Genomic DNA, 26,005 nt, shown 5'->3' with positions numbered 1-26,005 from the left:
GTTTGACGTAGTTGGTTCTATAGAAAGCAACAAGAAATAAACTACACCGCTCACCCCCTCCACACCAAAAACACATACCACACGCCCCCCAGCACAACCACCGTCCTCAAACTCGTTCTGAGTTCCCACCAAAACAGTGCTAACCCCTTTCTCCGTTTCCGCGGCTTCTTGGTCACTTTGGTACTAACGCCGTAGACTCTGACCTTCTTATCTCCTGCATCGTCGTCGTCAACGTCGAAGTCTTTGGCGGGATCGTAGCCGGCGTGTTGGATCAAGGGGAGTTGGTATTTCGACTGTTGCTGTTGTTGGGTTCGTGCTTGAGTAGTTGCTCGAGCGGATAGGTTGCCGTTTCTTTCTGAACTCGTTGACGAATTCGAGGAATGCGATTCCTTCTCCATAGCAGCAGGGACGTTTGTCGTAGGTAACAGCGGACTTTCCGCCTTTTCGTCCTCGCCATTCGAGACAACGCCTAGCATAACGCCCGCCGCGCGAACGAACAGCAGCAACAGTGTCAACCCGAACAGACTTCCGTATCTCAGAAATGTGCCAATCTGATCCGGTAACAAACACAACTTTGTTTGAATCGTCTTACTCGCATCACCCCCATTCAACGGCTTCCCAAGCGTATCAACCGGATTCCACAGACTAACCAGCACAACACCGGGAAGCCTGACGCCCATAGCCCAGCTAATGCTCTTGACCGTGATCTCGCGTATGCCGCCGCCAGCACTGGTATACGCTTTATGCACCAACTCGCAGTAATCGTGGTCGTCGCCCGAGAAAGCGTACCGGATATCACCCACCTTCTCAGCGATATCAGCGGTGATTTCGCGGTTGAGCACGTTTTGGTATTGGTAGCCGCCGCGGACGGAGATGGCGTTTCGGTCGTCGTGGTCGAGGGGAGGTTGGCCCGGTGGGGGAGGCGTCGGGGGCCAGTGTTCGCGGAGGGGGCCGCAGGGTGTGCCTGGGGCGCGGTAGAGGGGTACGTGGGTGAGGAGGATGGTGGGGAATTCGGTGATGTCGTCGTTGGCGTGGGGGAGGGACGAGGTGGCTAGGTCTTGAGCTGGGATCGCGTGGTGTGGCATGCCTGGGTAGGGTCGCAGGCCTTGTTGCGCTTGTAGTTCGCGTTGGATTAGGCGCTTCTTGCGCTTCTTTGCGTCGGAGAGGAAGTCTTTTGTAGGGCGCCATATCTTCTCGACTTGTTCTGGTGACTCCTGGCCGAATGCGCTCAGGGAGACGCTGTCGATGGAGACGAAGGTGTGGTTTGCGATGACGTCGATTCTGTTGCCGTCGCCAAAGTAGGCTTCGAATCTGTTTCGGACGCCTTCTTGTACTCCTTTAGCAAATCCCAGGTCATGGTTGCCAGGTAGACTGCTTATGAGCTTCCGTCCGGGCTGTCCTGGTCTCGTCTGCATGCCGCCATCACCCCAGTGCTTGAAGAAGATGTTCCCGAATCTTCTGTACTCGTTCATCCAAAAGTCGTCGCCATATTTGCGATACTGCTTCTCGGGCGAGGTAGTTGTGCGCGTAGACCATTCGCGGCCACCGTCGAAGAGATCGCCGAGGAAGAAGATAGTGTCAGGGTATAGGACGGTCTGGAAGCGAGAATAGGTGCGACGGAGGTACAGATCGGTGTATTTGTAGGCTAGAGGATTGAGAGGCCACGGGCGACCGGGGTAGGTGTGCGGATCTATGAGTTGCGGATCGGCGACGAAGATGAGTCTGTGGGGGTTCGCGCCGGGTTCCTGGAGTTGCGATTAGTTTTGCATAGCCTAGTAGATATTGTGAGATACAAACATACCCAGTCCTCCCACTTGTCCCAGTGGCAGCTCTCGACGGCGCTGTTGAAGATACCTCTCTCGCCCCAGTACAGAACCACCCACCACAGCAGCACCAGCCCGTTCACGAGGGTAAAGAGCCGCTTAAAGCTCCAATTCCCACTTCGCAGCTCATTTCTCTTTCCCTGCACAGCAGGTCGTATGCGATATAGAAAGAAGGCTCTGCCCAACCGCCATGCTTGGTGTGTCAAGCTCTCGGGTTCTGAGTATGCGCCGACGGGAATGCCATACTCGTCGTAAGTGGTCATTGTCTGTCAAAGGAATGAAGGAGTTGCTGGCGCAGCATTTTTGAGGAAGGATGCACGTGAGGGGAAACGTTACGCAGTCGTGAGCATGTCGCCTGCGTAATGCTCAAAGGGGGACGGGTTGCGGCGTGTTCATGGTCTGGGGAAAATGCGGCCCAGGGTCCGAGGCTGATCCAAGGCTGATCTGCCGCCGCTACCATGGCACGAGAGGCTCGACTCTGCAGTGTAACCCTGCTAACCAGGTGAATGCATAAATGGTACAAACATCACAGGAGTATGCCAACCGAACGTTCATCGGAAATATGCGAGTGATATCATTTCAAGCATGCTAAAAGTACAAACAACATTTTCCCTCCTCTAGTACTCAAGTGTCACCTCTTGACCCTTGACCCGACCGATAACGATCTCGGGGGCGTACTTGGGAATAACCTCATCGTCGTGAAGCATCTCAAATTCCTCTGACGCATCCTTGCCCATATGGCTGAAGAGCGCCTGAGGACCTCCTGGGTGCTCATCTGTCCAGTTGGTGACATCCATGACAATGCCCTTTACTGCAATCCATAAATCATCCTTCTTGTTGTGCTTTGCAACCTCCTCGAGCGAGAATTCCTTGTCTGGAATGCTGAACTTCTTGGGTGCGTTAGGCTTGGAAACCTTGCCGGGGTCGTTTGAGTCGCCGTTCGAGGACATGACAGGTGCGGAAGACAGCTGCTTTTGTTGCTCAACGGGGTCTGACGAAGAGCTGGCTTGAGCGCTTCCGCTGACACCGTTGCCCCACTCGACGGAGACCTTGCCCGGTTGCGATGGGTCGATGTGCAGTGAGATCTGACCGAGACGGTTGACGGCGGCGCCACCAGACTTGTTGAGCGCTTGTTGGAAAAGGTACTTGGAAGCAGACTCTCCTGCTACACGACCGTAGACGACGCAGCCAAGAAGGGATGAACCACCGAGACGGTTGGCACCGTGGACACCACCAGCAAGCTCACCGCAGACGTACAGACCGTCGAACGGCTTGCCGTCGGAGTTCAAGCACTGGGCTTGGTCGTTGATCTCGATACCACCCATGGTGAAATGGAGCACAGGCTCCATCTGCGCAACGTGGAAGGTGTCGTTGATATCGAAGGGCAGGTTGTGGAAGTACTTCTTGTTCCACTCGTCCTTCTTCTCGCCCTTGGCAATGGCGTTGTAGCTTCGGAACTCGGTCTGGAGGTCCTTGTCGCTGACACCAATCTCCTTGGCGAGCTCCGCACCGGTCATCTTCTTCATCAGGCCACGGCCGGAGTAATGTCTTGTGTGGAAGTCGAGGACGTTGGATGCCTTGGAGTTGAGGACGAGGCGAATGGGCCAGTTGCCCTTCTCCTTCTCAGTCCACATCATGCCGGAGACGTAGTCGCGGTGACCGAGGTCATCGCAGAAGCGCTTGCCTTTGTTGTTGAGAAGGATACCACCCTCACCACGGAGAGCTAGAGATTGTTAGCATGAGAAAGATATATGTCGGTAATGCACGTACCTTCGGCGGCCAAGAACTTGGTCTTTGCCGTAGGGTCCTTGGGGTCGACGAGACCGGTAGGATGCACTTGGACCTTGTCCATGTCGATGCCGTTGGCACCAATCTTCATCAACATCTTGTGTCCATCACCGGTAGCGTGAGCGCCGTTGGTGGTGGAGAGGTCGTAGGTGTCTGGCCTCCACTTCTTCAGAAGAGAGTCCTCTGTGAAGTCGGCGGCGTAACCACCAGTCGCCAGGATGACGGGTCCCTCGAGTGTTGTCTCCTCGCCGCCGAATGTGTATGTGACACCAGTGGCGCGGTTGCCCTCGGTGTTGATCTTGGAGACCTTGGCTTTCTTGACAAGCTGAACGCGATCCGGCTCCTGCTCGGCCAACTCCTCGAATCGTTGCATCAGAGCGTATGTGATGGCCATTCCGGGGAACTTGGCATCGTGGCCACGGTGGGTACGGGGTTGGGAGTGACCGCTGTCAAAGTCAGTACATGTGTCAGATTCGGGAATACTGTCGGACGTACCCCAACCGCGAGACGAGAGTGAGGTCTAGGTTGAAGACGTCCATCAACCACTCGACGGCAGCAGCGGACTTGTAGGTCAGGACCTTGATCAGGTCTGGCCGCGCCTTGTCTCGCGCAGACTTGAGTGTGTCATCGTAGAACTGCTTGACGCTGTCGCCGATCTTCTCGTCGACTTGCGTCCTTGTAAGAGCACCGTTGATTCCTGATGTGGCCTTTGTGGAGTTGCCTCCCATGAAGTTGTTCTTGTCGAGGAGAACGACATTTCCACCAGCGAGGTAGATGGTGTGAGCAGCGCTCAAGCCGGACACTGCCGTCGTGGTTAGCCATGCGCGTGACGGTGTATGGTGCGGTGATGCTTACGGCCAGCGCCAACAACAATGACTCTCTCAGGCATGGTGATGGATGCGGTTGAAGAGGGAAGGGGAGAAAAGACGGGGTATGGAGAGAGCAGATGAAGGCGAAAAGTCTGGGGATCGGCTTCTGCTTTGTATGGATGCAACGGATGGCTGCTCGGCTTCCGTCTAGCACTTGGAGCGCAACTTGTGCCTCGGAAGTGGAGAATGCGCTAACCCGCATGCACTTCCAAGGTTGTCGCCGCGCGGGCCAATCACGCGGCGGCAGTTTGTCTGCTGGCAATGCGTGAGCCTCACCAAGCCCGGCCTGCACTGCGCTGCTGATGTGAATATCGAGCAACGGTTCAGCTGTTGCATGTGAAGACGCTCGTCGCCGTCAGCGCCCACATGACTTGGGTATGCGCAGCGTGGTTGGCGGCAGGGCGGTTGGCTGACCTCTCCATCGGACGGAACGCCGAGGAGTTGGGGCTTGCTGGGAAACCTGGGGCAAGTCACGCGTGGGAACGCGCAACCGTGGAACTCGCCGTTGGCATGTGAAGGCTAGAGCACATGTCAAGCCTAGCCCCAATCGTAAATCTCGAACATCGTAGACGCAATACATTTGCTGCGCGACTTCTTCTTCGTCTTCAACTCTTGCAATGTTCGTTGATGGTTCAGCTCCACGATGCTCGTTATGGCAAATCATCCCGCCCAGGCATCATAGCCCGATCGGTCTTTGCTCGCACGAACGCGACAGTCAGCGGGCGATATTGCCGTCTTCGGAACTGACTCTCGCTCCAAAACCATGTCGGACCATCATCTTACACCGACTTCCCACGCTGCTCCGATGTCAAGGTATAAGACTCTGCATTCAAGATCAATCGTGGTCAAACCTTGGAACTGCTCGGATTTATATTTCTCGGGGTAGCTGTTGCCGATGCGACCAGGTCCATCTCGGTGTATCTCGCGCGAATCGACGCTGAGGACCGAACGAGACATTCGTTATATAATATATTGCCAGGTGCTCATTCCCTCTCAAAGTATCTACAGGGTTGGCGCTACGAAGTCGAGCTAAATTGGACGGTGCGTCCGATGTATCGGAGCTGCAGGGTACTAGGCCCGGATATCACAGGATATGTCAATGTGCACCTCGTTGGTGGAGGGCAGACCATCTGTAGGCCTCGTCCCCTCTTGTTCTCCAATCCCCCGTACCCCATTGCTTCTGTGTATGCTCCTCAATGGCAGGCCACCGACTTTGTCGACGAAGACTGGCTGAACATCAAGTATCCAACGAAAGCGCCCACAGCCACAGCAAGCATAACCCAACCGTTGTACGTCATGAAAAGCAGCCTACACACATCAGCCCCAATCTCCAACTCCAATGCCACCAGGAAGAACTTACATGATGAAGAAGGAGTAAAACACCTGCACAGCATACAAAACAGCCTTGATAATCTTCATCTGCTGCTCGGCACTGCGCCCCACACCACCGTTTCTCCCTGATCCAAGTAATGAGCTAGATTCATCTGCATCGTCTTTACACGGCGACGAAAAGGTTAAACTCAGCGAGTGTTCCCCAACAAGTGTGGTTGATTGAAGATAGAAGAAAAGAGACCTCCCTAGTCTCCTACTTCTACGACCTTGCCTCTTTGTCGTAGTCTCACTTGACTACTACTACTCCGGTTGTATATGTATGGGTGTGTGTATGAAAGAGGCAAACTCACCTCTAGGTCCCTCCATGACGCCCTTGGAGTAGGCTTCGTATCGTCGCGATATCTCGCGGATGGCTTCGTAGCCAGCGGTCATGAGGACGACGGCGAGGAGCGAGAAGACGAGCGAGGTCGTGCCGGAGATGTGCCATGAGGGGAACACGATGCAGAGATCGGTCGTGTCCCAGGTGAACAGCATCTATTCGAGCGACTTGTCAGCGTGTCGTCCGATACAGGGACGTACATAGCCATACGTTCATGTTGCACTTGGGTCCATCGCCGCCCATGCCAGGCATGTCGTGGCCCATGTGGCCGTGGTCCATGTGCGAGTGATCCATGCCCATGTTGTGTTTTGCTTTCGAGGTCGGTTGGTGTGGTTGTTGTTGGATGCTGCGGAGGAGATGGGGAAGCTATGCTCGTGTCTCGAGATAGGCGGGTCGAGAAGCTGCATGTGATGGCACGCGTCGCACCAGTGATCGACAAATGCACGCACGAGCCGCGGGGCGAGAAGCTCCCCACTTGTGCTGGACCCTTGATGATTACATCGTCGACTTTACATTTCAAAGCAGACCAAACAAACTCGTCGCGCTGACTTGAGGAACGAGGTTCTCTTTTGACGTACACATCAATCCAGCATGAACACGACGCGATCATTACGGCCGGCCATCAGGCTCGCGCAACGCGTTTCGCGATCAACACCGCGAGCTTCCGTAACACTGCCACAGCGCCACTTCTCGCAATCGCAACCGCACCGACAACTAGGTCCACCATTGAACATACCAAAATGGTAAGATACATACATATACCACCCCAGCTCCTCTCAGCTGCTCCCATCCCGTCCTGCCTCAAACAAACCCAACTAACAAACCTCGCACGCAGGGTTTCGGAGAACGCGCACATGCTCAAACCGCCGATAAACAACTACTGCGTCTACAACGACTCTGTAACCGTAATGATAGTCGGCGGCCCCAACGAACGAACCGACTACCACATCAACGAAACCGCAGAATGGTTCTACCAACACAAAGGCGCCATGCTACTCAAAGTCGTCGACACGACCCTCCCACCAGGCCAGCAATTCAAAGACATCCACATCAACGAAGGCGACATGTTCTTACTGCCCCCAAACACACCGCATAACCCCGTGCGCTTCAAAGATACTGTGGGCGTGGTGCTTGAGCAGAAGAGGCCGGAGGGCAGTTTGGACCGCCTGAGGTGGTATTGTCAGAACTGTGGGGATAAGGTGTATGAGGCGGCGTTTTATTGTACGGATTTGGGCACGCAGATTAAGGATGCGGTGAATGCTTTCAAGGCGGATACGGAGAAGAGGACGTGTAAGAATTGTGGGACTGTTTGTGATACTGCGCCGCAGCCGAAGAAGGCTTGAATGGGATGGAATGGGGTTTATAATATGTATTGTATGTACGGTGGCTGCAATGGAGACGGGAAAAGGGTTTTATAGTCCTTTCCACATGATCTTGGAAATGTGGTCTGTCTTCTTTCGACTGGGTTTGACGAGGCCCAGGTATCGCAGTTCGGCTAGTGCTCGCTGGAATAATGCCCTGTGACGGATTAGTATACCATGACTATGATATGTAGGTGCAGACTTACATGGTGTTGGGCTCATTCTCTTCTGTTCCGTCTCCTGCAATGGCGTTGAACGCCGACCACAAATCGGTGACATTAATCAACGTGCCGGACTCGAGGTACATCTGATACACAATGGCTGTTGCGGGTTGTGTTGCAGAAAGAGCTGCCGGGTTTCCATCGACTCCACTACAGCATTCGCAGCCCAGATAGTCGTGAGGAGAAGCTAGTGCACGCTCAACAGCAAAGCGCGGCTTGGGTTGGAAGACCTCTGTGTGTGGTGACTTTAGGTCGTATATGAAGAGCTCATTCAGAGTCAACGTCTTCGGGTCGATGAACGAGGAGGTGAAATACGCCTCGAGCTTGTCGTGAAATTCTGTGACCAGGTCTGAGTATGCCTTGTCTTGCTCGGACAGTGCAGCTTTGTGCTTGCTCAGAAGTACTTTTTGTGCCACGACAGTGGTTCGTACACTGTTGTTGCGGACATCGTGCTGCGTGCGGAGCGGTGCATCGGCGTTTTGCAACAGGCTGTCGAGCGTCTGCTGAGCCGAAGCAATGCCCAACGAGAGGTTGTCGTCTTCAAGATCTCGTAGCGATGCTAGCAAATGTACCAGTCTGTCGGATGGAATCTTCTTGATGGACAACATCGTTTCGCGGATGAGGGGCGATCCAGCTAGCTCGCCAGCTGCTGCTCGGGTCCAGATAGATGAAAGCCGGACGCTGGGTGACATCTGAAGCGACTCGCGGATGTTCGCTAGTACTTCCGCAGCGTGGCTCAATGATATCATGGCGCGTTGGCCAGATTGCAGATGATGTGCAATCTGGTCGAACAGGTACTTGTTATCTTCCAGTACCCTTCGTACATCTTGTGCCTGACCAGCTTCTAGCATACCCTCAACCCACTGGCGAAACGATGGCAGAGTACGAACAGCTTCGAACGCATCCGCTGATAGGTCTCCGGGTGTAACATCATGCGCGAGGAAGACGCTGGGTACACTAGCATAAAAATGCGACATGTAAGCGTACTTGAGCCCATCACAGAAATCCTGTGTGTTTTGAACGTGATCCTTCTGTCGATCCAACATACGGCGACAGAGGTTGGGTCCGATGTGAAGTCGAGAATCTGTGCTGACAACTGTCGCGCGAAACAGCTTCTCGATGATCTCATCAGATTGGGTAACGTCAAACTTCTGGCCTTCAAGGTAGCGGAGTGAATTGCCTGCAAGACGCTCCTCGAAGCTCTCTGCCGAAGTAGCAATGCCAAAGAGTACAACAAACGGCAGACGATCGAGCCATGAGCTGTATAAATTAGCATGGGCCATCGCTAGATATGATCAGACGTACTGAAGAAGATCAACTACATCAACGAGTAGTCCAACGTCGAAAGCCTCACTATCCTGCAAAGCAACGACGATGCTAGAAGCGCGATTCTTCTTTTGCCATTCTTGAACATGGCCAAGATCGTAATTGAGTAATTTCGGGCCATGCCTCGAAGACGCAGCTGGGCGATCTAAATCATCTTCGTCTTCATCATCCACGCGCGAAGTAACCTTCTTGATGAGGGTTTTCAGCAGCGTCTTCAAATTTGGGCATTCGCTGGACGTCAGCACAACATATGCGCAGTTTTCAGCTCTGATGCCCCTACCCAGACGCTCGAAGAAAGGGCCATGGGATGCAATGCTAGGACCGGCAACGATGAGCGCTGTTGGAATGGCAAACTTGGGCTCATCTGGCGATGCGCTGGAAGCGGAGATGAAGTTGACGATCTTTTCCTGGGTGGCGCTATCTGCCCCTTCGAGAGTACTCTGCTCACATTAGCAGCCATCTAACGCGTGTTACTATCCGGCTCACTTGAATGCGCTCGTCTTGCTGTGCCCACAATTCCCGATACCTGGCTAGCCGTTCTGGTAGTTGCGCCTGCGGGTCGAATTTGCCGGTTCTTTGTCGCTTTGGCGCCCGTTCTTCTGTCGAAGGTGGCTCATATATGTAGCTTTTCTGATGTTCCATTTTCGATTGTTGCAGTCGTGATGATTTCTCTACTTGTCTGATGTTGTTGATGGGCAAGGGCTAGGGGCAGGCGCGACGAATCGCGAAGCGCGTGAGCACGGGACTTGGTGATCTGGTCAAAGCTCACGAGGCTGTTTCAGGGACAACGCCGAATGCCAGCATGTGTAATGGACGATATTGTGGTAGGAGTGACAGAGGTATGACATCGGAGAACTCTGTTCAATTGCGGTTTATCTGCAGTGGTTTGCCTACGGAGGTATTGTACTATTTTCACCTCGCGCGTTCCTCTTGTCCATCTTATTGATAATCGATAGCTATTGGAAGTGTAGAAAGTACTTTGAAGCTACCTCACCTTCGAATGGTCGTCGATAAACATCTTGGAGCCGGAAGAAACTGGACTCCTTGATTCACTAGATTCTCACCAGCGACTATGACTTTTCGAGACCGTTGCCATGTTGTGACCGCGACCCAGAGCTGCAAAGCCAGACAATGTTGCACGAGCCGAACGTTACGCCGGTCTCATGTGTCCAGCCGTGATCTCACCTATTGCAGGCTAAGAGCATAGCAGAATTCGAGCTCGTAGCTTGTATTATCGAGACATCTTCATGTAGTGAAGATTAGGTCTCTCAATCGTGCTCCTCCTCAGTCACTCCTGGACATCCTTCCATTTCGGCATCAGGGTATTCGTATCCGCAGTACAGACAGTAATGGTACTCTTCGCGAAGGAATACCAGAAGCTTCTGTAACCGCTCTGCCACGGGCAAGGCCTCAAACTCTGCCAGCTCTGGATCTTCATCCTCGAGCTCGTTCTCAAGTGTAGTATAGAAGGGCGCAAGGTCTCGGCCTTGTGCTATCTTCGAATCGTCGTCATCGTCTTCAGGGGCTAGCGTGGGTAATCGCGACGAAATGCTATTATTCAGTTCTCGTCGTTGCTGCTTGTCGCGGTTCTTCTCCACCCTGCGCCGCGCACGAACACGCCAAAGGACGTTGATGTCCTTCAGTGGTTTCTCGCTCGTGTCTGGCGCGCCTTTTTCTTCGGCCTTCTTGTCCGACAAGCGCTCGGCTGTCCTCTGCGCGCTGTCCAAATCTCGTTCGGCCTTCTTCTCTTTCTGTTCTTGGCGCATTATCTCTAGGTAATCACCCTCTTCTTCCTTTGCGCGCTTTGCCAGTCGATCTGCTTCCTCGAACTGTTCCCTGAACTTGCGCTTCTTTTCCGACTCAAGACCAATGCCTCCTCTGTCGTCTTTGGGGTTGACTCGTATAGGCTCTTTGCGCGCGTCTTCGGACTTGCCCAGAGCATCACCCTGCTTGAATCCAAATTTGGCCATCATCTTGAATCCCTTGTTGGTCTCAGGCAGAGCAGTGGCGAGGGCAGCTTCTCGTGCAGCTTCGGCCTCTTCCTCTCGTTCGGCTTTGGTCTTCTGTCTCGCTTTGGCTTCGCCCTGTCAATGTGTCAGTCTGGCGAAATATGGCGAATCCACTCAACGCACCTCTTTGCGCTTGCGCGCGGCGCGCTGGAGAGAAGTCTCATACTTTGGTCCCTTTGGCGCATCCTCAAACACCATATTCATGTAATCATCCTCCTCATCTGATTGCGCCATCTTGTGCTAGTGAGTTGTGAATGCTCTAAAAATTTGTGTTGTCGACTCGGGCGCCTCAACTTGCAGGACCGCCCGCAGCGGCAGCGACCCACCTTCGTAGCGTTCCCTTGGCATATGTCAGGGCAGGCGATCCCCCAGAGTCTTCTTTCGACCACATCTCCTCGCCCAGCCTGTTAAATGCCATCGGCCCTCAAACAGCGCTACAGTGACGCATCGCGCATTCTATCGCGGGTGCACATTAGGCCTCCCAAACGACCTGTGTGCATATTAGGCCTTCCAAACGATCTGGTCTCCAACCGTAGACCCGGGAGGCTCGAACAACGACTTCCGCCACCTACGTTCCTTGGGAAAAGGGCTGGGCCGGCCCTGAGTGCCACACAAATCGAATTGGACACCACATGAACCGCAGATGGCGGGTGTTTCGGATGCCAAGGCAACCCCTGCTCGATGTTGATTTAGACGACTTTCAGTGCGACGGATCCATCTGCTTGTATGCTTTGTCCTAGTGTGTATATCAAGATGCAGAGATGCAGCCCCTTGCTGGGTGTTGGGGTTGATTCGGCTGAGCCCATGATTTCGGCTTTTCGCCTTCATGTGAATGAGGGGGCTGGTGATTCTCTTACCTGAGGCAATAAGCCACTGCTCACCTGCTGATTTAGACGGCTTTAGATTATTTCCTCACTGCAACAAAGAGGCGCGTCTCCCGAATTCAGATCGACCACCGACAAGCATTGGCTTACATTGGTTGCCGCTTCAGGGGGTTTCTCCACCTCTAACCTCAAAAGGTGCAGGACCCGCGCTACCGTCTGGGGTCAACAACGATCCCTCGCACTGCTCGGGCTGTTCAATATGATCGCGTGTCACTCGAGTCAACGCCTTTTCGCCTCTGGTTGTAGTAGGACGAGCCAATCCAGATAGACGGACATTGCCGAGCAGCTTAGAGCTTCATGCAGACCTATCCACTCACGGCTCTTCGGCGCCCTAGGTTACAAAATGTGGCCGCATTCTTCAGACATCCCTCACGCATGTGCCAGTTGATCCTTCAATTGCCTGCGCTGCCTCGGCTTCATAATGCGACCGGATAGGTGGTGAGTGCTTCGGAGCGTATCCGCAACAGGCTACTTTCTCGGGCAACCCGTCATCTTCATGAAAATCGCTAAGAGGCCTGTCACTGATCGTACCCTTTTCGACATTCGCCTTGCCATCGGTGCACAGCCAATTGGTATTTGGCGTAAGAGGGGTCTCGGTCGTTTTCGCGCATGTGCCAGTCTCCTACACATTCCCCAGCTTTTGACATCCACAAGGTGTGCGTTCCCCGCGTACCTCCGCGTTCATACCGTCCTTGGAAGTCTTGGTGTATATTCTTGTTTCTACTTAATTCGCGTGCGACACCCTGCGGGTCTGTCCCCTGAAGAACCCACAGTCGCTCTGAATCGCCATCAACCGGTGGGCGACAGAGTGATCGAACTGTACACAACAACCTCTTTACACTTCACACAAGACCGTCAATATGGAGAGCAAAGACGGCGGAGCGACACGGGCGGACGATGTGTATACAACGCCCCAGAAGAAAGGCGGCGTTATGAATAAGCTCTACCCGCCAGGGCCCACGCCAGGCGCCAAAGGGCGTATGAAGAACCACTGCAGAAAGTTTTGGTGGTGTGGTAAGTCTCTCCCGACAGCCTCAACGTACTTCGTGTTTACATTACGTCAGATTGCCTGGTCCTTGTGATCATAGTGTTGGTCATCGTTCTGCCAATCATATTTGTTGGCATACCAAATAAGGCACAGCATGAGATCAACTCCTCGACACTCGAAGTTACTGCCCAGGAAGTTACCAACCCGCAGCAGAACGGTGTCCACCTCAAGATTGATACAGTCATCAGGAGTGGCAGCAGTTATCACCCTAAGATTGATAGCTTCAAAGCAGGACTATCGCTATCAGGACAAGACCCTTTCATCTACATCACCATACCTGAAGCGAAGTCTGAGGCAGAGACCCGCGTCACCGTCGACCAAGATGTCATTTTTGCGAGTGATGTCGAGTTCTCCAGTTATACCAAGGCTGTGCTTGACAGCGAGACACTCCAAATTCACCTTGACGGCAAGACCAACATTCACCTCTCTGGCCTGCCTACCATGGACGTCGATTACAACAAAGTCATTACGATGAAGGGTAGGTCTCATTGAAGCTACAGTAAGGACTAGTCTAATTGTGTTTGCAGGACTAAACAAGCTCTCCGGACTCAACATCAGCGACGTGCGCATTCTCTCTGGCACAGACGAGATCCTTTCCGATGGCTCCAACCTCATTGCCAACGTCAGCATTCCCAACCCCTCTGTCATGACCCTCGACCTAGGCAACATCACCATGAATCTAGCCGTCGACGGCACCGCAATTGGCTACGCACTCATTCCAGACCTTTACCTCAAGCCCGGCGACAATGTGTTCCCTCTGCAAAGCCACGTCGACCAGCTCGCTATCTTGGGCCTGATCCAGAACAAGTACAATGATGCTGTGCTGCCGCTTGAGATTGTGGGCAACTCGAGTATCAAAGATGGTCAGCATTTGACCTACTACGAAGATGCGATCAAGAGCAACACGATCAACTTGAATCTCGATGTTGGACCGGCATTGGCTGACATTGGGATTAACATCACCAGCTTCGGGTCTTCGTAGATTGCCCAGCAACGTCGCAGTACTTTTGCGTCTTTGTTTCTGAGGTCATTCATGAGAGGCTGGAGCGTTGATATGCGCCTGCTCTGATACCATCGCTTGGATGATTGTGTTTATGGAGGGTGTAGTGGTTAATGTATGATACCTTGTCGTTATAGTAATACATAATATTACTCAACACATGCGCCTGGGCCTTTCAACCTTCTCGGAACATGAAATCTTCTTGCTCTTGCCACAGAAACGCGAAGCGCTACTTGCTCAAACATCTCAATTCTGAACATTTACCCTGATCCTGGAGAGTGATACCGTTCGCTCGTAACAGAGTCAAGATAGAGTTGAGGTAGGTGATCTATCAACCCACGCGTCTCTTGCACTGAGCTTTTCGGATCGGTCGAGCTTTCTCTCCCAGAACGACGATATCCACCCGTCATTACTTCATCTGCTACGGCAGACCTTTTTGAACGGCGCACGGAATATTACAACACGACACTCAGTCTGCCCTCTTCCGGGCACAACAGTGTCTTTGACCTCAGAACGGAGTTTCGACATCGCGAAGATATCGATTCCTTTGTCATCACCGGTCGAACGTGCTGTTTGAACGTTTTCTTTTTGTAACCTCAGAACATTAGTCGATGTCGCGAAGACATCGACCTCTTGTCATCACCTGTCGGCGCCGCTATTCTGTTTCGTTTTCTTTGACCTCAGAACAGACCGTCGACGCCACGAAGACATCGTTCTCTCATCATCACCGGTCGATATTGCCGTTTGACTTTCATCTCGATCGTCGATCAAGGTGCAGAGCAGCAAGGAGGCGGGAGGGGCAAGTCTTTTGTACTTCATAGGTGTGGTGGATGGTTGGGTAGCGAGCGCAGGACTTTTTCCTTGGTAGCGAATGATACAATCTCCCATCACCACTTCACATTTCCCTCATGATTGCATCCACATGACCCCTTATCACCTCCCATATGATAATGCACCATACAGCAGCAAACCACCTCCTCACTTCCCACTCCACATCCATGAGTCTCCTCAGCCCTCGATCTCCCATTCGTCGGCAAAGAACTCCACAATGTTCACTGCGGCCTGCGAACCCACCGCACCTTCCAGTTTCTCCATACTCCCTGGCACACCAGCAGCAGCACCTAGGGCCAGTACGACGAGTTCCTTTAGACTACCCACAACGTCGCTTAGAGCAATGACTTGCGCTTGGCTCAGAGGCGGCTCGGTTGTGCAGTAAGGAAGTAGGTCGTTGACTACATTGCCAAGGGTGCGGGATGGTTGGCGAGGCGGTGGTGGGGGGACGGAAGGCGCATTCTGAGCTTGGCGCGGGAATTGGGGGTGTTGACGTTGCTGAGAGTGGATGGTCCTGTCGTTGACTGCTCGCGAATAGTAGTCCGCTCCACCGTCTAATTGAGCAGGGGCGACAACGTTCATGGGGCGCCTTTCTCCACCTGGGATGATGGATTGTGCCTTCTCATCGGGACAAGGCGCAGTCGCAGCATCGCTGGTGTGACACACAAGACCCATATCGAGAGTAAGCGAATGTGAGTCTCCGAGGCAATTGGGGATGATCTGGTGTCAGAATGATTGAGTGTGTGTCTCTGAGATATCGAGGGAGTGTATTCTTTGTATGTGGCCCTGGTCAGTGCCTGTGAGCTAAGCTTCTTCTTGTAGAAGGTGCGTGGGTCGCGACGGAAAGAGTAACCAGCGGATGTGAACTGAAGGTCAAATCAGGACACGAAGCTAGAAACATAGGATTTTGGGATCGCGACACTGTAGGGAATGGAAAACTTCATGCTTCTATCATTGTGTTGGGTATATGAGAGGAGTGTGTCCAAATGGTACTTTCGACATGGTGTTACCATGAGTCGAGCCTCGAGAATGTATGCCCGTAAGATGTACATATCTACGCTTCCCGAGTGTACATCCCTAGATCCTTATGTTGTGAGGGCTTATCGGCTGGCGACTGCTCGTGCGTTGCGGATGTAGCATTCGTCGCTTGGGTGGCATCGCGCTGAGCCTCGACAGATGCTGGCTTCGCTTCGGTGCTCACGGCTTCAGGCTTCTTGTCTTCCTTCTTTCCACTGCCCGTGAAGAACCCTAGTACCTTTGAGGAAGCAGGCTTCGGGTGCTTCGCCTTGAACTCCTCAAATTCTGCCTTGACTGCCTTGAGCTCAGCCTGCACCTCCTCTAAGTCTTCTCTTATATCGTCTCTGGCATTGCGTGCCTTCCTTCTTTGTCGCCATTGCTCAACAAGAATTACAGCGATTCCAACAGCGAATATAAACGTCTCGGCAGCGAAGTTGGCGCCCATCTCGATGGCTTTTTGTTCAGATAGAGGTCGAATACGAGGCTTGATTCTCTCTTCAGTCTTCTTCTTGATAGCGTCTCGTTCCTTCTCCGTGAGCGCCTCCTCCGCCTTCATCTCCTCTTCAGTAAGAACCGTTGGGGCGGCTGCTTTTTTCCGCGCAGCCTCTGCTAATTGGACTTCCTTCTTAATCTGTCTGTCGATAACAGCCGGGTCCTGGAGGAGGCCGAGGCGCATGCGCATGTCGACGCGATGCAAACCTTGGGCAAATTTGACGCATATCCGGCGAAAGCGGTCGTGTTCGTGGGCATTGCGTTTGATGGCATTCTGGAATGTGTCAATTATGACTGAAGATCCCCGGGGCTGACCAACATACTGCTACAGGCTTCGCAAGCGTTCTGACGAACAGTGATGTGACCTTGAGCGTGAGAGACATGTCTGGTTACGAGAGCGTTTCGGATGGTCGCGGGGAGATATGAAGACAATCGACCGGCGGACGGCTGTGCATCGCAGGCTTCATACAGATAGACGCATCGGAACAGCTGTATAGCAAAGTGGTGTAGGATTATTCGTGGTGGTGCGCATGGCTGCAGGTTCGATGTTCAAATCGATGCTGCCTTGCGCTGCCGGAGATCCACCGACGGCGATGGCGATTGACTGCGGGCCCAGCAGCTCCATGACAACTCGGGAGACGTGACGAGACGCATGGACAGCTCACACGACTAAGTCGAACTCGTACAGGATCGTGAGGCACGATCTCCAGTGCAAGCTTGTGCAAGTCGCTGTGCATCGAGCGGACTGTGCCGGGCACCGATTGGCCGACAGCCCTAGCAACGACGCTAACGGGCCCTTGTTTACATGCCATCAACACTCTGCGACTTCGTCCCCGATTTCATCATCTCTCTCCATCTACCTCGACGCCAATGTCTGCCTCGTCGATACACGCAGATGCCCCGCCGGCCGTGGTGCAGGACCCCGAGGGACTCCAATATGAAACGGGATCGCAGCTGGGCAAAGGCGGCTTCGCGATCTGCCACCGCGCAAAGCTGCTGGGCCACGAACACCTCGGCAGCTCTACCGTCGCTTTGAAGATTGTCAAATCCAAAATGGAGCCCCCCAAACTGGCGCAAAAGGTACTGGAAGCTTGGGAGGAAGGCATGGCTAATTGCTGACGCGCCGCAGTTTGTCACTGAACTACAGATCCACTCGAAGCTATCTCATCCCAACATCGTCGAGTTCTTCCGCGCCTTTTCTTTCGAATCAAGCACCTACGTTGTCCTGGAGCTATGCGAAAACGGTTCTCTTGCCGATGCGATCAAGAAGCGCAAATACTTCACCATGCCTGAAATCCGGCGGTTCATGATTCAGACGTGCGGCGCAATCAAATACCTCCACCAACGGAACATCGTACACCGCGATCTCAAGACAGGCAACCTCTTCCTCGACCGCGATATGAATGTCAAGGTCGGCGACTTCGGTCTTGCTGCACTACTGGTGTCACAGAGCGACTATGGGGCGATCCGTCGAACAACCATGTGTGGTACACCAAACTACCTTGCACCAGAGGTCTTGGAGAAGACAGGAAAGGGTCATGACGAGAAGGTCGACCTGTGGGCTATCGGAATCATGATGTACACACTCGCAGTCGGAAGGGCACCATTTCACGCAGCCAAGCGCGAAGACATCTACCGGAAGTTGAAGGCTCGCGAATACACCTGGCCCGACCTCGCCAAGTTTGCCAACGAGATCACCGACGACCTCCGCGACATCGTCTCGCTACTGTTGGTACACGAAGACGAGAGACCGACCCCCGACCAGATCGTTGCGCACCCTTTCTTCAAACTGGGCTATATCCCATTGGAGCTGAGCAGCGAATGTACCTCGCGAGTGCCGAAATGGCCGAAGAACCGCCCACCAACAGCATCCACGATTAGGCGTGGATACACTGAGGAATGGTGGGCACTTTGCAAGTCCTCATCGGTCGGCGAATACGAACAAGGAAAGGCATTTGGAACCTTCGGTCGCAGAACCAACAAGACAGTAGCAAGAGATTGTCAAAAGGAGATTGAAGCCGGCAAGCAACCAAACATCCCGTTCTCTAAAGATGTCGTCTACGTACCTTTCCCTGCCCGCACGCAGTGGCCTCACCAAGCCCCGGGAGGGCTCAGCGAAATTTCGGAAGAGAAGGAATCGTCATCTGAAAGCCAAGCCCTGTCAGAAACTACCGGGAACGAGCGGACGAAGACTCGTGCATCCAGAGCCCCAAGGAGAGAACCACAGCCGATGCAGACATTGAAGGAGAACGTAGAGCCAGCCGAAGAGCCAGAGCCCGCGCACAGGATACTTGACAAACAGCCGACGCGGTTACGAGCAGCCCGCAAGATCTCGAACACTGGGCGTGTTACTGCGAGCACGGCTTCCGCACCTGCGCCACTACGCGTCCCTCGTGAGGCACGAACTTCAACGCGCGCACGAACAGCGAAGGAAACCGCAAAGGAAGCGCCAAAGACAACATCGAACGGACTCCCTGACCTCCCACCTCTAAGAGTCTCCCGAACTAGCGCCCGAGAGAGCGCGAAGTCGGAACCTGCGCCGCAACCAACTTCAGCGCGAAGTGCTCCCCGCTATCGGACCGTCAGCAATGACATGCCTGCGACTGACCCAGTGACCGTGTTGGCGCGCTTGATGACATTCCGCGATAATCTTGAACGAGCCCTCGACAAGAAGCCTACAAAGTCAAGAAGAGACCAGCCACCGCAACTACCGTTTGTCGCAAAATGGGTAGACTACAGCCGCAGATACGGAGTGGGGTACGTCCTCAACGATGGTAGTATCGGGACCCTCCTCTCTGCAGAGGATCAATACCCCGTTACGATCGCTTTTGCCACGGACGGATACAATCACCTACGGAAGGCTGGAGGCAACCGGGAGCTTGCCAAAAGCGTTGCGCTCAACTACTATACGACCGTGAAGAAAGACCGGGGACTGTCGGAGATTGAAGTGCTCGAATCGCGACGCATTGAGGAGATCCGGACAGTGTGGCACAAGTTTGGAAAGTACATGTGCGCAACCTTTGGCGACGAAGAAAAGCCGCTCAGAAAAGATCCCCGCGTGAATTTTGTTCGCTTCTACCAACGCCTGGGTAACGTCGGGATCTGGGGTTTCGACGACGGCTCCTTCCAAGTAAGTGCTTTTGCCAACTCTCACAAAGCCCGTCTAACAGTATGTTTAGTTCAACTTCCCCGACCACACCAAACTCGTCTTGTCGTCAGATGCAAGCTACGGGCACTTTTTATGCCTTCCTCTGGATGCGACGTCTCTTCTCGAAGAGACAGGAAACGTGCCGTGGAAGCACGTAAAGGCCAGGGCACATCTTCGCGGTTCATTGCAACAGCTTCTCTACGGCTCAGCCGACAAGGAAGACAGTTACAAAGAGCTCACAGAGGGCAACCTCCTCCGCGCGAAGATTGAATTTATCTATGCTGTCGTGTCGGAATGGTGTCAAGAAGGCGGTCTGGGCTGCCTGGTAGACCCCAAGGTATATTCCTGGGGCGGTCCGCAACTAGAAGAGTCCAAGCGGCTGGACTGGGCGAGCGTTGGGCGTTTTGGCGGTGATGTTTTCTCATGATGATTGAATGACGACCTTGGAGCGATGGCGTTTTTGGGATCTGGGATATTTCTATTAGGGTTTTGGGCATTTCCACGGCGTCGTCTCTGCTACTGAGCAGTGCTGTTGTTCGAACACTCATTCACGACGGTTTGCATGTTGCTGGCGTTTTCTCCTAGCGATTAGTTTGAATGAGCATCCGGTCACGACCATGAGAACGTTGGTGCCTAATGCCTAAGTTTGTGACACGTCACGAGAAATTATGCGTACGCGGCACACCCGGGTCGTCCTTGTGTGAGGCGTTTGCTGCGACACTTTGATGCGGAAACTGGGCCGAGCCTGGATGGGTTCGCAGCGGCGACGGTGAATGATGAAGTAGTATGAGGGGAGATGAAGTGACATGATTACAATGCATGACAGTCTGGTGTGTGCAGTCCGACATGAAATGGAGGTGAATGGAGATGACGAGGAAATTCCAGCCGCGGCGGCAGCTTGCGCGTACGTCGTACTTGAATAGATGTGGCTGTGCTGGGACGATGGGGCGAGTACCCTCCGAAGCGCCCGATTCCATCCAGGGCTCTGACGTTGGCCGGTCTCTACAACCGCCGCATTGCAGCCTTCTTTACACGTCCACACCCCCGAGCGACTGCTCCCCCCATACTGGCTCTACCTGGCTTTGCCGTCCATTATTACCATATCCGCTGCTCCCTGAAATCCGCAGCATACGTACTACCCCACTGGCCGGCTCAAGCTACAGGTCCCAGCTCGACGTCGGGCACCAATCATGGTAGGATGCAGAGAGACTTCGGGGGAGGAACACAGGCTGATACAGGTGATATGTAGGGGAAAACCAACCGCGCCGCGCGCAAGGCCGGAGGCGGCGCTCAGCCCAAGGCCCAGTTCGCTACCAAGGCCGTCTTCGAGACCACCAAGAAGAAGGAAGTCGGTGTATCGGATCTCACCTTGATCAGCAAGGTCTCGAATGAGGCCATCAACGAGAACCTGAAGAAGCGATTCGAAAATGGCGAGATATACGTGCGTCGACCCGCTTGCGCCAGCCCCGCGTCGCACACCCACGCAGCGATAGACTAGGACAGCGACTGACTATGGGCGCAGACATACATCGGCCACGTGCTGGTCTCGGTCAACCCGTTCCGCGACTGTAGGTGACAGGACATGCGCCTCAGAGGGGGATGCTGACAAGTGGCAGTGGGCATCTACACCGACCAAGTGCTGGAGAGCTACAAGGGCAAGAACAGGCTGGAGGTGCGGTGCACAACTGCCCGCCGATTTCCAGGGCTAATGAGGCATAGGTACCCCCTCACGTCTTCGCAATCGCCGAGTCCGCCTACTACAACATGAACGCATACAAGGAGAACCAATGTGTCATCATCTCCGGCGAATCAGGAGCGGGAAAGACAGAGGCCGCGAAGCGACTTATGCAGTACATCGCCAATGTCTCCGGAGGTAGCAATTCATCTATCCAGGAGATCAAGGACATGGTGCTGGCCACCAACCCGCTGCTCGAATCCTTCGGAAACGCGAAGACACTGAGGAACAACAATTCGTCACGGTTCGGAAAGTATCTCGAGATCCACTTCAACGCGCAAGGAGAGCCAGTGGGAGCAAACATCAACAATTACCTGCTCGAGAAGACCCGAGTGACGGGTCAGATTGTGAACGAGCGCAACTTCCACATCTTCTACCAGTTTACAAAAGCCGCATCCTCACAATACAGAGGTACGCCTAATCTGACCAGACATTAGACTCGCGCTGACATGCACAGAAATCTTCGGATTACAACAACCGCAAGCCTACCTCTACACGAGCAAATCGAAATGTTTCGACGTCCCGGGGATCGACGACCACGCCGAGTTCGACGACACGCTGAACGCCATGAAGGTTATTGGATTACAACAAGCGGAGCAGGACAACATATTCCGGATGCTTGCAGCAATTTTGTGGCTAGGAAATGTGTCGTTCCGCGAGGATGACTCAGGCAACGCAGCTATTGTCGACCAGTCGGTAGTAGATTTCGTAGCCTATCTCCTCGAAGTCGATGCGTCGCATGTCAACAAAGCTCTCACTATTCGTGTTATGGAGACAAGTCGAGGAGGGCGACGAGGCTCCGTATACGACGTGCCTCTGAACTGCGCGCAAGCAAATGCAGTCCGCGACGCACTCTCCAAGGGAATCTACTTCAATCTCTTCGACTGGATTGTGGAGCGCGTCAACGTCTCTTTGAAGGCCCGAGGTGCGACCGCTCAGTCGATCGGTATCTTGGATATCTACGGCTTTGAGATTTTCGAAAAGAACAGCTTCGAGCAGTTGTGCATCAACTACGTCAACGAGAAGCTACAGCAAATCTTCATCCAGTTGACGCTCAAGGCGGAACAAGAAGAGTACGAGCGCGAGCAGATCAAGTGGACTCCCATCAAGTACTTCGACAACAAGATTGTATGCGACCTGATTGAGGAGAAGCGGCCACCGGGTGTTTTCGCTGCCCTGAACGACGCTTGTGCGACAGCCCACGCCGATCCTACCGCCGCGGATCAAACATTCGTCCAGAGACTCAACGCTCTCTCGTCGAACCCCAACTTCACGCCTCGCCAGGGTCAGTTCGTCATTAAGCACTATGCTGGTGAGGTCTCGTACGCGATCGATGGCATGACCGACAAGAACAAGGATCAGTTGTTGAAAGACTTGCTAAACCTGCTTGGTCAGAGCAGCAACACCTTTGTGCATACTCTCTTCCCCCACCAGGTGGACCAGGACAACAGGCGGCGACCCCCGACGGCTGGAGATAAGATCAAAGCCTCTGCGAACGACCTGGTGACGACTTTGATGCAAGCTCGTCCGTCCTACATCCGTACCATCAAGCCCAACGAGAACAAATCGCCCAAGGAATTCACCGATGCCAACGTACTACATCAGGTCAAGTACCTGGGTCTGCAAGAAAACGTGCGCATTCGGAGAGCAGGTTTTGCGTCTCGTCAGACCTTCGATAAGTTCGTGGAACGGTTCTTCTTGCTGTCACCAAAGTGCTCATATGCCGGAGAGTACACCTGGACCGGCGACTACGAGACGGGTGCTAAACAGATCTTGAAGGATACCAACATCCCAGCGGAGGAGTTCCAAATTGGTACAACAAAGGTTTTCATCAAGACACCCGAGACACTGTTCGCCTTGGAGACTATGCGAGACAAGTACTGGCACAACATGGCTATTCGCATTCAGCGCGCATGGAGAAACTATCTACGATACCGAGCAGAGTGCGCGACGCGCATCCAGCGGTTCTGGCGCAAGCTTAATGGCGGCAAGGAATTCATCGAATGGCGCGACCAAGGTCACAAGATACTCGGAGGACGGAAAGAACGCAGAAGATACAGTTTAATCGGTTCCCGAAGATTCATGGGTGACTACCTTGGTATCGGAAACAAAGGTGGCACTGGTGAGGTGATGGCCCAAGCGGTCGGCATAGCTCCGAACGAAGAGGTGCCATTCTCGTGCAGGGCGGAAGTGCTTGTATCGAAGCTCGGTCGATCAAGTAAACCAGAAGCTCGCACGCTCATTCTGACAAAGAAGAACGTTTATCTGGTCAAGGTTGCCTCGGTCAAAGGGCAAATCCAGATTTTGCCTGAGAGGGTAATACCCGTTGGCGCCATCAAGATGATCAGCTGTTCAACACTCAAAGACGACTGGTTCTCGATCGGCGCTGGGTCGCCAACAGATCCTGATCCACTAGTGAACTGCGTATTCAAGACTGAGTTCTTCACTCAGCTGCATAACGTGCTGCGAGGCGCAATGACACTCCAAATAGGCGAGACGTAAGTTCCACAGTCGGCATGCATCCGAAAATGGCTAACACACCGTAGCATCCAATACAACAAGAAGCCTGGCAAGCCAGCTCAGGTCAAGGTCGTCAAAGATCCCGCCGTACCGAGGGATGACCAGTACAAGAGTGGCACCATCCACGTTGGGCCAGGAGAGCCACCCAACTCCGTTTCCAAGCCCACGCCCAAAGGCAAGCAGATCGCCGCAAAGCCCATCACAAAGGGTAAGCTGTTGCGGCCCGGTGGTCCTGGCGGAGGTCCTTCGAAGCTCGCCTCTCGTCCAGCACAACCAAGAGCTGTACCCACGCCTGCCGCCCCGCAACCGAGACCTGTCCCTCAGCCAGAAGTGTCGCAAGCCAGACCTGTTCCGGCGCCCGTCGCTGCCTTGTCGAACGGTGCGGGCTCTCATGCGCGTACCGTGTCAGCCGGCTCATCACGCACACCTCCTCCTCCACCCCCACCGCCGCCAGCGCCGGCTCAGCCGAAGGAACCTCGATACAAGGCGCTATATGACTTTGCAGGTCAGAGCGCTGGAGAGTTGAGTCTAGGGAAGGATGAGATCATCCTGGTCACACAGAAGGAGGGCAATGGTACGTTCATCCTGATCTTCCACTAACGCGACATACTAACGAAGCTTCAACAGGTTGGTGGCTAGCATCCCGTCTTGACAAATCCGCCTCCGGCTGGGCGCCGTCTGCATACCTTGAGGAAGTACGTTCAGCAGCACCTGCTCCACCCCCAGCGCCACCCGCTCGCCCTGCAAACAGCAAGCCCAAGCCTCCGGCTCCACCTGCCAAACGTCCTGCCGCCAGGAAAGCCGTCAACGGTGACTCTGGACGGGATAGTGGGTACAGTGGTAGTGGGGGTAGCACAATGGAGAGCGCGCGGGACAGCAGTGGTAGTATCGCTGGTGGATTAGCAGAGGCGCTTAGACAGCGTCAGGCTGCTATGCATGGACGGAAGCAGGATGATTGGTAGATTCAAGCTAAAAGCATCCTCGATGAGGCGTATGAGAAGAGAAGGAGGCAACGTTGATGGAACGCCTCTTTGGGTCGATGAGTTAGCATTCGTATAGAAGAATTGGTCTTGAGCCATGCATTTCGGATTTTATGTGCTGTGATCGTGAATGCAATGTGGAAAGATGGCTTTTGATGGGAAGGTGATTAGGTACTCTGAGATAGTGGCAAACATGCTCTGATTCACAGACGCCGAAATACATGTAGATTGTTCAACGTTCTTGCGTGGTCGAGTAATGAGACGTCAGGCACAGCTTTGATGGCGGTTTCTTCGGCTTGCTCAAACGGTGTGTTCATGCCGATCACATTCAGCGCAAGACCCCAGAGACGGCACGGTACTCCACTATCCTTCCTCATGATACGCAGAACGTGTTCACATGCTATTCCGGGGACATGGAGGTTGAGCGCTGCTTCGCCTGCTGAGAAAGCAGGCACGCAGGATAAGCGGCGCGGAAGTTACTCCCGAAGTCACTTGCCGCAGTGCCTTTCCAACACCAGCACAGCAGGAAACAGTGCATATCAACGATGTACTTGCTACTACCAACACTTGGTTACTGAATGACTACGGTGCGGTCGCAATCAAGTACCATAGTACCTTTTCATTTGCTATTCCCCCGACGATACTCCGATCAATTTGCTCGTGTCAGGTGTTCAACAGCGTGGGGATATAGGGCTACGAGTTGACGCACGAGCTAGCAGCCGGCCTGAACAGTAGTGTCGTGATAGATTCGCATCCTCATTGAAATACGGATTCGCAGATGAAAATTCGGTGAAGATAGCCAGACTTCGCAATGATCTTCGTGTGTCGGAGATCCAACCGCGACATCGTGCACGTGCGGCGGTGGCGGGGTAAGAACAGACGACGTCCAGATGTTTCCATTCCGACTTTCTGGTCTGGTCACTGCTTCCAACGTCCGATGGTTTCGATGAACCACAATCAACGCTCGCTTGGCCCAGGCGGAGACTTCGTCAGCGTGATATGCAAGCCAGGATGCAGACGGTTCACTGGCCCGGGTTCCCGCTAACATACCCGCCTCTCGGGCCGCTACAACCTCATTGCGAGATTTCCCACCACTGATTGGTATGCAACCGCGCTGTATCATCCTTTGACTGCCTAATGTGCGCTTCGGAAGCTGCTCAACTGCCTTTTAGACTAGCTTCGGAGGTTCAGGTCCGCCATCACAGCTGTCCAACAAAGAGTAGGCGACGAATCAAGTTCCAC

The 26,005-nt window shown here is 53.7% G+C and overlaps 10 protein-coding genes across 10 annotated transcripts; 3 read left to right on the top strand and 7 right to left on the bottom strand.

The window, feature by feature from the left end:
* Window positions 1-50: 50 nt before the first annotated feature.
* Window positions 51-2,086, bottom strand: J4E92_008653 (uncharacterized protein; the record flags this gene model as incomplete). The annotated part of the gene is made up of 2 exons (XM_051500004.1): window positions 51-1,745; window positions 1,802-2,086. 2 exons carry the CDS (start codon window positions 2,084-2,086, stop codon window positions 51-53), a joined length of 1,980 nt encoding a protein of 659 aa, XP_051349702.1.
* A 354-nt stretch (window positions 2,087-2,440) lies between these two features.
* On the bottom strand, window positions 2,441-4,500 carry J4E92_008652 (uncharacterized protein; the record flags this gene model as incomplete). The annotated part of the gene is made up of 4 exons (XM_051500003.1): window positions 2,441-3,546; window positions 3,594-4,057; window positions 4,107-4,413; window positions 4,467-4,500. 4 exons carry the CDS (start codon window positions 4,498-4,500, stop codon window positions 2,441-2,443), a joined length of 1,911 nt encoding a protein of 636 aa, XP_051349701.1.
* Window positions 4,501-5,673: 1,173 nt separating this feature from the next.
* On the bottom strand, window positions 5,674-6,491 carry J4E92_008651 (uncharacterized protein; the record flags this gene model as incomplete). Its single annotated transcript, XM_051500002.1, has 4 exons — window positions 5,674-5,788; window positions 5,841-5,937; window positions 6,163-6,346; window positions 6,402-6,491. 4 exons carry the CDS (start codon window positions 6,489-6,491, stop codon window positions 5,674-5,676), a joined length of 486 nt encoding a protein of 161 aa, XP_051349700.1.
* A 291-nt stretch (window positions 6,492-6,782) lies between these two features.
* On the top strand, window positions 6,783-7,534 carry BNA1 (3-hydroxyanthranilic acid dioxygenase; the record flags this gene model as incomplete). The annotated part of the gene is made up of 2 exons (XM_051500001.1): window positions 6,783-6,934; window positions 7,027-7,534. The coding sequence occupies 2 exons, from the start codon at window positions 6,783-6,785 to the stop codon at window positions 7,532-7,534; spliced, it is 660 nt and encodes a 219-aa protein (XP_051349699.1).
* A 69-nt stretch (window positions 7,535-7,603) lies between these two features.
* J4E92_008649 (uncharacterized protein) lies at window positions 7,604-9,741 on the bottom strand (the record flags this gene model as incomplete). Its single annotated transcript, XM_051500000.1, has 4 exons — window positions 7,604-7,709; window positions 7,759-9,033; window positions 9,079-9,539; window positions 9,586-9,741. The coding sequence occupies 4 exons, from the start codon at window positions 9,739-9,741 to the stop codon at window positions 7,604-7,606; spliced, it is 1,998 nt and encodes a 665-aa protein (XP_051349698.1).
* A 626-nt stretch (window positions 9,742-10,367) lies between these two features.
* J4E92_008648 (uncharacterized protein) lies at window positions 10,368-11,342 on the bottom strand (the record flags this gene model as incomplete). Its single annotated transcript, XM_051499999.1, has 2 exons — window positions 10,368-11,183; window positions 11,232-11,342. 2 exons carry the CDS (start codon window positions 11,340-11,342, stop codon window positions 10,368-10,370), a joined length of 927 nt encoding a protein of 308 aa, XP_051349697.1.
* A 1,510-nt stretch (window positions 11,343-12,852) lies between these two features.
* Window positions 12,853-14,022, top strand: J4E92_008647 (uncharacterized protein; the record flags this gene model as incomplete). The annotated part of the gene is made up of 3 exons (XM_051499998.1): window positions 12,853-13,006; window positions 13,057-13,518; window positions 13,568-14,022. The coding sequence occupies 3 exons, from the start codon at window positions 12,853-12,855 to the stop codon at window positions 14,020-14,022; spliced, it is 1,071 nt and encodes a 356-aa protein (XP_051349696.1).
* Window positions 14,023-15,048: 1,026 nt separating this feature from the next.
* On the bottom strand, window positions 15,049-15,873 carry J4E92_008646 (uncharacterized protein; the record flags this gene model as incomplete). The annotated part of the gene is made up of 2 exons (XM_051499997.1): window positions 15,049-15,591; window positions 15,865-15,873. The coding sequence occupies 2 exons, from the start codon at window positions 15,871-15,873 to the stop codon at window positions 15,049-15,051; spliced, it is 552 nt and encodes a 183-aa protein (XP_051349695.1).
* Window positions 15,874-15,925: 52 nt separating this feature from the next.
* J4E92_008645 (uncharacterized protein) lies at window positions 15,926-16,763 on the bottom strand (the record flags this gene model as incomplete). Its single annotated transcript, XM_051499996.1, has 2 exons — window positions 15,926-16,654; window positions 16,704-16,763. The coding sequence occupies 2 exons, from the start codon at window positions 16,761-16,763 to the stop codon at window positions 15,926-15,928; spliced, it is 789 nt and encodes a 262-aa protein (XP_051349694.1).
* A 487-nt stretch (window positions 16,764-17,250) lies between these two features.
* Window positions 17,251-24,745, top strand: J4E92_008644 (uncharacterized protein; the record flags this gene model as incomplete). The annotated part of the gene is made up of 10 exons (XM_051499995.1): window positions 17,251-17,460; window positions 17,510-19,510; window positions 19,560-19,922; window positions 20,778-20,969; window positions 21,051-21,096; window positions 21,145-21,200; window positions 21,248-21,674; window positions 21,721-23,761; window positions 23,810-24,357; window positions 24,411-24,745. 10 exons carry the CDS (start codon window positions 17,251-17,253, stop codon window positions 24,743-24,745), a joined length of 6,219 nt encoding a protein of 2,072 aa, XP_051349693.1.
* Between the last annotated feature and the right edge of the window lie 1,260 nt (window positions 24,746-26,005).

The sequence above is a fragment of the Alternaria infectoria genome (genome assembly GCF_024043175.1).
Source record: "Alternaria infectoria strain BMP 0036 chromosome Unknown scaffold_18, whole genome shotgun sequence".
In the NCBI taxonomy this organism is placed as follows: Eukaryota; Fungi; Ascomycota; class Dothideomycetes; order Pleosporales; family Pleosporaceae; genus Alternaria; species Alternaria infectoria.
Note: the sequence above shows the minus strand (reverse complement) of the source record. Positions and strands in the feature narration are given on the sequence as shown.